The 13,102-nt window shown below is 37.2% G+C and overlaps 1 protein-coding gene across 1 annotated transcript in view; it reads left to right on the top strand.

Moving 5' to 3' along the window:
* The first annotated feature begins 498 nt into the window (after window positions 1-498).
* Window positions 499-13,102, top strand: part of TTC6 (tetratricopeptide repeat domain 6) — a 55,444-nt gene continuing 42,840 nt past the window's right edge. The window contains exon 1 of the mRNA XM_007465837.1: window positions 499-587. Within this exon, the coding sequence (XP_007465899.1) occupies window positions 499-587 (89 nt within the window). The remainder of the gene's footprint in view (window positions 588-13,102) is intronic.

Raw genomic sequence — 13,102 nt, 5'->3', positions numbered from 1 at the left:
TTCACCATTTTAGGGACTAAATTAATCCATATGTAATTTCATTGAATCAGCCTTGATGTGATCTAATACATATTGTCTTTAATTGGAATAAAATGCTATGATAGATGCAATATAACCCTACTCTAGCTGAACAATTACTTATGAGGTTTTATTAATAAAAATTTTAGTGGGCAGAAACCTTGGCTTCTTGTATGTGCTGGGGTTTGTTTTTGTTTTTTTTAATAAAACCTCCACTTTCTAGAATTTGATGACAAATGGATTTCCTAAAGGCATGGTCTTCAAATGCAAATCTGAAAGTTCTGGCATCTTAAAGTAGTTTGCTTTTATGTAATCTGAAGTTAAAAACATGGTTTTAGTCCATTTAATTTGCTATAGGGTTATATACTTTTCTTGTTTTTTTTTTTCATTATGTGATATGTTTTTGTGCCTCCCCTCCACACCCCCATGTAGTGTATCTTTTATGATCCCAGAAGAACAGATGCATTATTTAAACGTGGGATGTTCTACTATGAAAATGAAAACTGGATTGCAGCTGAAGAGGATTTTACAGCCTTGTTAAATATAGATCCCCAAAATTCTCAAGCAAGGTGAGAATTATTTTAGGTATGGTTTTTGAATGTTTTTTTTTTTTTTGAAATACATTCTCAGGAAAGAAAATTTCTTGAAATACATCAGACAGCCCTTTAAAAGTAGTGAACCGATTTTTAGTGCTACTAGTGAAGGAAAATCTTTACCTGTACCCTAAGAGTAGTGGGTAGTTTAACTTAAATGGCATGAAATGATAATTTAGAATTGTTTCATTGGCATTTCCTGAATACTAGTTACATTATCAATTTTTGAAGTATTGACCTATATTTTGTTTCTTTGGATTTCTTTTCATATACTTTGTATTCATTCAGTACAGAGAACTGTTCATATAGATTTCTGTGCTATCTTATTGTACCTGGGATATTAAACTTTGCTCTTCCAACCTTATTGTGCATAAAACAGTTTCCATTTTGTTGCTTTTGTTTTCATCTAAGTTTTGTTTTGAAGAGGCTTAAAATGTGTATGTAGCCATACCTATTCATCTCTTCACTCACAGTTTTTGTTTAACATTAACATTTTTATAGAAGAATACAGCAAGCATCTAAAAAAAGTATACAAAGTACAAACATACAGCTTAATGACTTATCACAATGTAAATGCTCATGTAACCATTATCAGGTCAAGAAACAACATTTCTAGCACCCCCTTGTGCCTTTGCCTTCCTGAGAAGGTAACCACTGTCCTGACTTGTATTTTTTTTATAGTTTCAACACATAAGTATGTGTCCCTAAACATTCTTGGTTTAGTTTTGCCTGACTTTTTTGAACTTTATATAAAGAGAATCATAAGGTAGTTTTCTTTCAATTCTAACTTATTTCATTGAATATTATGTACTATTGCATGTGGCTGTAGTTTGCTCCTTTTAATTTTTGTATAGTATTCAGTTACATGAATACATTGCAGTTTACTTATCCATCCTACTGTTGATGGACAGTTGAGTGTTTCTAATTTTTGATGATGACAAATACTGTTTCCTTCAACTTTCTTGTACATGACACACATATACTCATTTCCGTTGGATGCACAAGTAGGAGTAGAACATATGGTACATAGGGTATGCAGTTGTTCAGCTGTAGGGCCAAACTAATTTTACAAACTGGTTGTACTACCAGCAGTATATGCAGGCTCCACACCAGTACTGGGTACTATTATAACTTTCAAATTGTAGCCATCCTAGTGGGTGTGTAGTATTATCTCATTTAGTTTGAATTTTCATCTTCTTCATTACCAACATGATTATTCATTTTGAAAATTTTCTTAACCATTTGGATTTTCTTTTTTGTCATTCACAACTTTTGCGTTGTTGGTCTTTTTTCTTATTGATTTGTATGAACTATTACATATTCTTGATATGGGCCCTTTGTTGGTTATATTTACAGCACATTTTTTTCCTCCTCCAGATTGTCACTGCACTCCTTAAATAATTGTCTTTTGGTAAACAAAGTTTTAAAATGAAACATAGTCTGATTTAGTAACGTTTTTCTTTAAGGTTAGTGCTTTTTGTGTACTATAAGTAAGTTTTTCCTACTTTTGTGTCATGTAGATATTCTCCTGTCTGATCTTCTAGAAGGCTTATTGTTTCGCTTTTAAAGTTAGATTTACAGTACACATAGAATCAATTTTTGTATATGATGTGAAGTAGGGAAACAAATTTCACTTTTTCTACATGCACGTTCAATTTTCCAAGCAACATTTAATAAAAACCCTGTGCCTTTACCATCGATTTGCAGTGTTAGCTTTGTAGGAAATGAAGATCCATGTATGGGTGGATCTATTTGTCAGTCTCTTTTTCTATTTTGCGGGTTTAAAAAAAATCTATATTTGCACCAATACTATGCTGCCTTAAATACTATAGTTTCATAATAAGTCTTGAAATCCAGTAGAACAGTTCTTTTGATCTGTCAGAATTGTCAGAGCATTCCTTGGCTTTTTTGCATTTCCAAACACATTGAGTTGGGTTAAACTATATGAAAATTGACTTCTTTATAGATCAAAATAGTAAAATTTCAAAATTTCATACTGTTTAACCTAACAGAATCAGCAGGTCAACTTCTGTGGCAATTCCTTTGTATTTTGATTGGGGTTGCAATGAATTTATAGAGCAGTGGGGGAAATTGACATCCTAACAATTTTGAGTCTTTTCATGTACGCATATGGTACATTCTCTTTCTTTAGGTCTTCATTCCTTTTGGTCAGTAATGTTTCATAGTTTGTGCAAAGTCTTTTTCATATCTTTTTCTTTTTTTAATTAATTAATTATTTTTTAAAACATCCTTATTGGAGTATAATTGCTTTACAATGGTGTGTTAGTTTCTGCTTTATAATAAAGTGAATCAGCTATACATATACATATATCCCCATATCTCCTCCCTCTTGCGTCTCCCTCCCTCTTACCCTCCCTATCCCACCCCTCTAGGTGGTCACAAAGCACTGAGCTGATCTCCCTATGCTACGTGGCTGCTTCCCACTAGCTATCTATTTTACGTTTGGTAGTGTATATATGTCTATGCCACTCTCTCACTTTGTCCCAGCTTACCCTTCCCCTTCCCTGTGTCCTCAAGTCCATTCTCTAGTAGGTCTGCGTCTTTATTCCCATCCTGTCCCTAGGTTCTTCATAACCATTTTTTTTTTTTTTTAGATTCCATATATATAGTTAGCATACGGTGTTTGTTTTTCTCTTTCTGACTTACTTCACTCTGTATGACAGACTCTAGGTCCATCCACCTCACTACAAATAACTCAATTTCGTTTCTTTTTATGGCTGAGTAATATTCCATTGTATATGTGCCACATCTTCTTTATCCATTCATCTGTCGATGGACACTCAGGTTGCTTCCATGTCCTGGCTATTGTAAATAGAGCTGCAATGAGCATTTTGGTACATGACTCTTTTTGAATTAAGGTTTTCTCAGGGTATATGCCCAGTAGTGGGATTGCTGGGTCGTATGATAGTTCTATTTTTAGTTTTTTAAGGAACCTCCATGCTATTCTCCATAGTGGCTGTATCAATTTACATTCCCACCAACAGCACAAGAGGGTTCCCTTTTCTCCACACCCTCTCCAGCGTTTATTGTCTGTAGATATTTTGATGATGGACATTCTGATCGGTGTGAGGTGATACTTCATTGTAGTTTTGATTTGCATTTCTCTACTGATTAGTGATGTTGAGCATTCTTTCATGTGTTTGTTGGCAATCTATATATCTTCTTTGGAGAAATGTCTATTTAGGTCTGCTGCCCATGTTTGGGTTGGCTGGTTTGTTTTTTGATATTGAGCTGCATGAGCTGCTTGTATATTTTGGAGATTAATCCTTTGTCAGTTGCTTTGTTTGCAAATATTTTCTCCCATTCTGAGGGTTGTCTTTTCGTCTTGTTTATGATTTCCTTTGCTGTGCAAAAGCTTTTAAGTTTAATGAAGTCCCATTTGTTTGTTTTTGTTTTAATTTCCATTTCTCTAGGAGGTCTACAAGCCAGAAGGGAGTGGCATGATATACTTAAAGTGATGAAAGTGAAGAACCTACAACCAAGATTACTCTACCCAGCATTTAGGTCTTTAATCCATTTTGAGTTTACTTTTGTGTATGGTGTTAGGGAGTGTTCTAATTTCATGCTTTTAAATGTAGTTGTCCAGTTTTCCCAGCACCACTTATTGAAGAGGCTGTCTTTTCTCCATTGTATATTTTTTCCTCCTTTATCAAAGATAAGTTCACCATAGATGCCTGGGTTTATCTCTGGGATTTCTATCCTGTTCCATTGATCAATATTTCTCTTTTTGTGCCAGTACCATACTGTCTTGATTATTGTAGATTTGGAGTGTATTCAGAAGTCCAGGAGCCTGAGTCCTCCAGCTCTGTTTTTCTTTCTCAAGATTACTTTGGCTATTCAGGGTCTTTTGTGTTTCCATACAAACTGTGAAATTTTTTGTTCTAGTTCTGTGAAAAATTTCATTGGTAGTCTGATAGGGATTGCATTGAATCTGTAGATTGCTTTGGGTAGTATAGTCATTTTCACAATGTTGATTCTTCCAATCCACGAACATGGTATATCTCTCCATCTGTTTGTATCATCTTTAATTTCTTTCATCAGTGTCTTATAGTTTTCTGCATACAGGTCTTCTGTCTCCTTAGGTAGACTTATTCCTAGGTATTTTATTATTTTTGTTGCAATGGTAAATGGAAGTGTTTCCATAATTTCTCTTTCAGATTTTTCATCATTAGTGTATAGGACTGCAAGAGATTTCTGTGCATGAATTTTGTATCCTGCTACTTTACCAAATTCATTGATTAGTTCTAGTAGTTTTCTGGTAGCATCTTTAGGATTCTCTATGTATAGTATCATGTCATCTGCAAACAGTGACAGTTTTACTTCTTTTCTGATTTGGTTCCTTTTATTTCTTCTTTGTCTCTGATTCCTGTGGCTAAAACTTCCAAATCTATGTTGAATAATAGTGGTGAGAGTGGACAACCTTGTCTTGTTCCTGATCTTAGTGGAAATGGTTTCAGTTTTTCACCATTGAGAACAATGTTGGCTGTGGGTTTGTCATATATGGTCTTTATTATGTTGAGGAAAGTTCCCTCTATGCCTACTTTCTGGAGAGTTTTTATCATAAATGCGTGTTGAATTTTGTCAAAAGCTTTTTCAGCATCTATTGAGATGATCATATGGTTTTCATCCTGCACTTCATTAATATAGTGCATCACATTGATCAATTTGGATATATTGAAGAATCCTTGCATTCCTGGGATAAACCCACTTGAACATGATGTATGATCCTTTTTATTTGCTGCTGGATTCTGTCTGCTAGTATTTTGTTGAGTATTTTTGCATCTGTGTTCATCAGTGATATTGGCCTGTAGTTTTCTTTCTTTGTGACACCTTCGTCTGGTTTTGGTATCAGGGTGATGGTGGCCTCTTAGAGTGAGTTTGGGAGTGTTCCTCCCTCTGCTATATTTTGGAAAAGTTTGAGAAGGATAGGTGTTAGCTCTTCTCTAAATGTTTGATAGAATTCACCTGTGAAGCCCTCTGGTCCTGGGCTTTTGTTTGTTGGAAGATATTTAATCACAACTTCGATTTCAGTGCTGTGATGGGTCTGTTTATATTTTCTATTTCTTCCTGGTTCAGTCTTGGAAGGTTGTGCTTTTCTAAGAATTTGTCCATTTCTTCCACATTGTCCATTTTATTGGCATATAGTTGCTTATAGTAATCTCTCATGATCCTTTGTATTTCTGCAGTGTGATGTTACTTCTCCTTTTTCATTTCTCATTCTGTTGATCTGAGTCTTCTCCCTTTATTTCTTTTTTAAAAAAAATTTATTTATTTATTTTTGGCTGCATTTGTCTTCATTGCTGCACGCGGGCTTCTCACTGTGGTGGCTTCTCTTGTGGCGGAGCATGGGCTCTAGGCGTGCAGGCTTCAGTAGTTGTGGCACATAGGCTTAGCTGCTCTGTGGCATGTGTGAACCTCCCGGACCAAGGATCGAACCCATGTCCCCTGCATTGGCAGGCGGATTCTTAACCACTGTGCCACCAGGGAAGCCCCTCCCTTTGTTTCTTGATGAGTCTGGCTAATGGCTTATCAATTTTGTTTACCTTCTCAAAGAACCAGCTTTTAGGTTTATTGATCTTTGCTATCATTTCCTTCATTTCTTTTTCATTTATTTCTGATCTGATCTTTATGATTTCTTTCCTTCAGCTAACTATGGGGTTTTTTTGTTGTTCTTCTTCTTTCTCTAATTGCTTTAGGTGTAAGAATAGGTTGTTTATTTGAGATGTTTCTTGTTTCTTGAGGTAGGATTGAATTGCTATAAACTTCCCTCTTAGAACTGCTTTTGCTGCATCCCATAGGTTTTGGGCCATCGTGTTTTCACTGTCATTTGTTTCTAGGTATTTTTTGATTTCCCCTTTGATTTCTTCAGTGATCTCTTGGTTATTTAGTAGAGTATTGTTTAGCCTCCATGTATTTGTATTTTTTACAGATTTTTTTTTTTCCTGAAATTGATATCTACTCTCATAGCGTTGTGGTCAGAAAAGATACTTGATACGTTTTTAGTTTTATTAAATTTACCAAGGCTTGATTTGTGACTCAAGATATGATCTATCCTGGAGAATGTTCCATGAGAACTTGAGAAGAAAGTGTATTCTGTTCTTTTAGGATGGAATGTCCTATAAATATCAATTAAGTCCATCTTGTTTAATGTGTCATTTAAAGCTTGTGTTTCCTTATTCATTTTCATTTTGGTTGATCTGTCCATTGGTGAATGTGCAGTGTTAAAGTCCCCTACTATGACTGTGTTACTGTCGATTTTCCCTTTTATGGCTCTTAGCATTTGCCTTATGTATTGAGGTGCTCCTATGTTGGGTGCATAAAGATTTACCATTTTTATATATTCTTCTTCAGTTGATCCCTTGATCATTATGTAGTGTCCTTCTTTGTCTCTTGTAATAGTCTTTATTTCAAAGTCTATTTTGTCTGCTATGAGAATTGCTTCTCCAGCTTTCTTTTGATTTCCAGTTGCATGGAATATGTTTTTCCATCCCCTCACTTTCGGTCTGTATGTGTCCCTACATCTGAAGTTGGTCTCTTGTAGACAGCATACATACAGGTCTTGTTTTTGTATCCATTCAGCCAGTCTATGTCTTTTAGTTGGAGCATTTAATCCATTTACATTTAAGTTAATTATCGATATGTATGTCCCTATTACCATTTTCTTAATTGTTTGGGGTCTGTTATTGTAGGTCTTTTCCTTCTCTTGTGCTTCCTGCCTAGAGAAGTTCCTTTAGCATTTGTTGTGAAGCTGGTTTGGTGGTGCTGAATTCTCGTAGCTTTTGCTTGTCTGTAAAGGTTTTAATTGCTCCATAAAATCTGAATGAGATCCTTGCTGGGTAGAGTAATCTTGGTTGTAGGTTTTTCCCACTCACCACTTTAAATATGTCCCACCACTCCCTTCTGGCTTGCAGAGTTTCTACTGAAAGATCAGCTGTTAACCTTATGGAGATTCCCTTGTATGGTATTTGTTGCTTTTCCCTTGCTGATTTTAATATTTTTTCTTTGTATTTAATTTTTGATAGTTTGATTAATATGTGTCTTGGCGTGTTTCTCCTTGGATTTATCCTGTATGGGACTCTCTGCCCTTTCTGGACTTGATTGGCTATTTCCTTTCCCATATTAGGGAAGTGTTCAAGTATAATTTCTTCAAATATTTCCTCAGTCTCTTTCTTTTCCTCTTCTTCTTCTGGGACGCCTATAATTTGAATGTTGGTGCATTTAATGTTGTCCCAGAAGTCTGTGAGACTGTCCTCAATTATTTTCATTCTTTTTTCTTTATTTTGCTCTGTGGTAGTTATTTCCACTATTTTATCTTCCAGGTCAGTTATGCGTTCTTCTGCCTCAGTTATTCTGCTACTGATTCCTTCTAGAGAATTTTTAATTTCATTTATTGTGTTGTTCATCATTGTTTCTTTGCTCTTTAGTTCTTCTAGGTCCTTGTTAAACGTTTCTTTTATTTTCTCCATTCTATTTCCAAGATTTTGGATCATCTTTACTATCATTATTCTGAATTCTTTTTTAGGTAGACTGCCTGTTTCCTCTTCATTTGTTTGGTTTGTTGGGTTTTTACCTTGCTCCTTCATCTGCTGTGTATTTCTCTGTCTTCTCATTTTGCTTAACTTACTGTGTTTGGGGTCTCCTTTTCACAGGCTGCATGTTAGTAATTCCCATTTTTTTTGGTGTCTGCCCCCATTGGGTAAGGTTGGTTCAGTGGGTTGTGTGGGTTTCCTCGTGGAGGGGACTGGTGCCTGTGTTCTGGTGGATGAGGCTGGATCTAGTCTTTCTGGTGTGCAGGACCACCTCCCGTGGTCTCTTTTGGGGTGTCTGTGCCCCTAGTATGATTTTACGCAGCCTCTCTGCAAATGGGTGGTTTGTCTTCCTGTCTTGCTAGTTGTTTGCTATGGGTTCCCCAGCACTGTATCTTGCTGGTTGTTGAGTGGAGCTGCGTCTTAGTGTTGTGATGGAGATCTCTGGGAGAGCTCTTGCAGATTGATATTACATGGAGCCAGGAGGTCTCTGGTGGTCCAATGTTCTGAACTCAGCTCTCCCACCTCAGAAGCTCAGGCCTGACACCCAGCCAGAGCACCAAGACCCTGTCAGCCACACAGCTCAGAAGAAAAGGGAGAAGAAAAAAAAAAAAGGAAAAATAAATAAATAAAATAAAAAATTTTTAAAATATTAGAATAAAAAAATTTTAAAGGTAATAAAAGAAGAGAGCAACCAAACCAATAAACAAACCCAACAATGATAACAAGATCTAAAATTTAAACTAATGCAAACTTATAAATCAGAAACTAGTCAGTCACGTATAGCAAACCTCAAGTCCACAGTTGCTCCCAAAGTCCACCGCCTCAATGTTGGGAGGATTTGTTGTCTATTCAGTTATTTCACAGATGCAGGGTATGTCAAGTTGATTGTGGAGATTTAATCCACTGCTCCTGAGGCTGCATGGAGAGATTTTCCTTTCTCTTCTTTGTTTGCACAGCTCCTGGGGTTCAGCTTTGGATTTGGCCCTGCCTCTGCATGTAGGTTGCCCTCTGACGTCTTCTCTTCACCCAGACAGGATGGGGTTAAAGGAGCAGCTGACTAGGAGGCTCTGTCTCACTCAGGCTGTGGGGAGGGAGGGTTACAGAATGCGGGGCAAGCCTGCGGCTACAGAGGCTGGCCTGACATTTCAACAGCTTGCGGCATGCCGTGTGTTCTCCCAGGGAAACTGTACCGGGACCCTGACAGTGACGGGCTGCACAGGCTCCCGGGAGGGGAGGTGTCGATAGTGACCTGTGCTTACACACAGGCTTCTTGGTAGCTGCAGCAGCAGCCTTAGTGTTACATGCCTGTCTCTGGTGTCCGCGCTGAAAGCCGCGGCTCGCGCCTGTCTCTGAAGCTCGTTTAGGGGATGCTCTGAATCCCCAATCCTTGCGCACCCTGAAACAATTGTCTCTTGCTTCTTAGGCATTTCCAGACTTTCTCCCAGATTCTCTCCCAGCTAGCTGTGGTGCATTAGCCCCTTTCAGGCTGTGTTCACGCAGCCAACCCCAGTCCTCTCCCGGGGATCTGCCCTCTGACGCCCGAGCCTCAGCTCCCAGCCCCGCCCGCCCCGGCGGGCGAGCACACAAGCCTCTCGGGCTGGTGAGTGCCGGTCGGCACCGGTCCTCTGTGCGGGAATCTCCCCGCTTTGCCCTCCGCGCCCCTGTGGCTGCGCTCTCCTCCGCGGCTCCGAAGCTCCCCCGCTGCGCCACCCTGTCTCCGCCCGCGAAGGGGCTTCTAGTGTGTGGAAACTTCTCCTTCACAGCTCCCTCCCACTGGTGCGGGTCCCGTCCCTATCCTTTTGTCTCTGTTTTTTCTTTTTTCTTTTGCCCTACGCAGGTACGTAGGGATTTTCTTGCCTTTTGGGAAGTCTGAGGTCTTCTGCCAGTAGGTGTTCTGTAGGAGTTGTTCCACGTGTAGATGTATTTCTGGTGTATCTGTGGGGACTCAGTCTTTGCAGATTGACTCTCTTTTGGGGCACTCCTTGAATGCTTATCCAGACAACTTCAATGCCTTAGCTTTCATGTCCTACTTGCACAGAGCCTGAATTAACCAGAGGTTAAAGCTAAGGGTCTTCGTAGGTCTCTTCTGTGCATGCTTTCAGCCTTGGGTTTGCATGTGGCCTTTTAGATTCCCTACAATATGCGGAAACTTTTAGATTCCCTACAATATGCGGAAACTTTCTAAAGCCCTCACCCCCCTGGTATCTCCTTCTCCATCTTCTTTCTTAACAAGGGTTTTTCATTTGACTATTGCCTGCCCCAACTGTTATCCCTTGCCCCAAGTGGCAGCAGCTAATACATTTGCCTTTAAATGACTTTGATAAATACCATCCAGGAAGTCACATCAGCCCTGGGAAAGCTCTAAAGCAGTCAAAACAAAGGGAAACATTTGAGCCAGTCTTTCAGTGATCCACCAGACATGTCAAAACTACACAGCTACAGTTCTTTGAGAATAAGATTTATATTGCTCCCTCTGGTACTAGTAATCTGCATCAGGAATGCAGGTTGTTTTCTTCAAGGCCACCATGTGTCTGGGAAGTTGGGGAGGGAAATAGGGTGAGTTAGAACACCACAGAACTCTCTTACCAAATTCAGCAGCTTTTCCTCCTTTATTAAGTATCACCCTGGTGATTCTAAGTTTTTAATTAGATTCTTAATTCTTTAATTGCTTCTGACAGTGTTTGCCCACTTATTCATTGCTTTTGTGGAAAGGTGGAGTTTCGGAGTTCCCTGTTCTACCTCTTTTGCTCTACTCTAATCTCCCAACTCATTTTATCATTGCATCAACTTTAACTTAACAATAATGTTGGTGATAATAAGAATCTTCATCTTTTGAACTTAATGAAAATGCCTTTGACTTTTACCAAGAAACATCACAGTTGTAATTTTTGAGCCATTTATTCTTTAATTATTTCAAGGGAGTATCTCTTTATTCCTGTTTAAATTTTTTTCCTATGATCTACATATAAGAATTTCATGGTAATAGGCTTTCTAATTTTGAAGGATAAATGCCTCTTGGCCATCATATATTTTTAGATAGAACATTATTAAACAATACTGAATTTGCTTTGTCTTCACTTTCTTCAAGAGTTTTTCATCTATATTCATAGTAAGATTGTTCACTAATTTCATAGTCAGATTTTGATTTCAGGATTTGGCTACTTTCTCAAAATGAATTAAGTCTTTCATCTTTTTCTTTTCTTAGAAACATGTCTTGAGAATTAGATAATTTTTTTCTTTGAAAGTTTGAAATAACTTACTTCTAAAATTATCTCAGCTTGCAGCCATTTGAAGAGAGGGCAAACTTTTTTGAAGCTCTTTAAAAATTCATCCCTAGTTATTGTTCTATTCTGGTTGTCTACTTCTTGACTTAAAGGAGGATTACTTGCAGGAAGGCATCAGATTAGTTGGAGAAGAACAGAAGGTTAATTCAAGGTGTTATATAATGTGGTGTTATCTTATGGGAGGCCTTATATGCCTTTTTAAAGAATTCAACCTTATCCCATTGTCAATAGGGGGCTGTTGAAAGTTTTTGAGAAAAGTGATCTTTATTAGCTGATGATCAAATCTCATCACTCTAGAGATAAGAATGGAATAAAGTAGTAGCCCAGATGTGATCTGATGAGGGTCTTCAGATGTGATCTGATGAGGGTCTTCAGGGTCATAAGAATGGAATAAAGTAGTAGCCCAGATGTGATCTGATGAGGGTCTTCAGTATTGAGGCAGTAGAAATGAAAGAAGGAATGGACGCAGAAGTCAGTGTATTTGAGGAATTGACATGACTTAATGGCATCCTACAAAAAATATTAGTAATGCTTTATTCTGTAAGATTTTAAGCTCAGAATCATATATATACTTAGAAATAATTAGTAATAGTCTTTAGCAATCAGAAATTATTAAAAATAAATGTAAGATTCTTATATTCATTAGAAACTACATAAGACATTTCTTATATGTGGGGTAAAAAAAAATTTTGCTCCATGATAAAGTATCCTGAGTCTTAGGATGCTTAGTGCTTTTGAAAGACCTCTGTTACTTGCTGTACTCTTTTTTCCAAATTACCATTGTTTTCATACTATAACCTTCTTGAACATCTATTTTCCTCCCCCTGGATTTAACTTCTTCAGAGCAGGCAACCTACTAGCTTTCTTCCTGTTTTTCCTTAATTGTCTTTTTTATTTTAGCTGTAAAAACTGATTTGTTTTACATTATTAAGTGATCGAAGATGAGATTTTCAGAGTTGATATAGGTCAATGAAAGTTTTGAAATTGAAGTCAGAAGTTAATGGAGATAGAATTCAACTCATAAAACTGATGCAATAGCTTTTACCCTTGCAGATAGAGCAGCCTCCCATTTTTGGGGGTGTATCTTGGGTGCCTCATTTATTTTATTGACACACCTCTCTGATAAATGTAAGAAATATAATAAATTATTAAGCATATATATAATTAATATATAATATTTTCAACAAGCATAAAATATTTTATTATATATTTATTTATACATATAATAATAAAGTATTTTATTATATATTTACATATTTATTTATTAAATGTCCGTATCCTTTTTGCTATTAACATTATGACTAAACTTTCCTGGGAAGCAAAGAGAAATAATCACAAGTTGTTATTCAAATACAAAATTAGTTGTATAAGTTTGCCAAAAAGAGAAAATTTATATTTTGCAGTACATGTTAAAATGAATTTTTTTCTTTTTCTAGAACATACCGAGGGAGAGTATATTTTAAACGGCACTTTTATAAGCAAGCAACTCAAGATCTTTCTACTGCAATTCACTTAGATCCTAATAACTGGTTAGCATTGTATTACAGAGCCTGCTTATTTAGGAAGAGTAACCCTCTTAGAGCACTGCAGGATTATAGTGTTTCAGGTACTTCACCTTTAATGGCAAATACATGGGAATTTAATCTGAGGTTCAGCA

This window comes from Lipotes vexillifer, unplaced genomic scaffold (assembly GCF_000442215.2).
Source record: "Lipotes vexillifer unplaced genomic scaffold, Lipotes_vexillifer_v1.1 scaffold7, whole genome shotgun sequence".
NCBI classification, from domain to species: Eukaryota; Metazoa; Chordata; class Mammalia; order Artiodactyla; family Lipotidae; genus Lipotes; species Lipotes vexillifer.
Note: the sequence above shows the minus strand (reverse complement) of the source record. Positions and strands in the feature narration are given on the sequence as shown.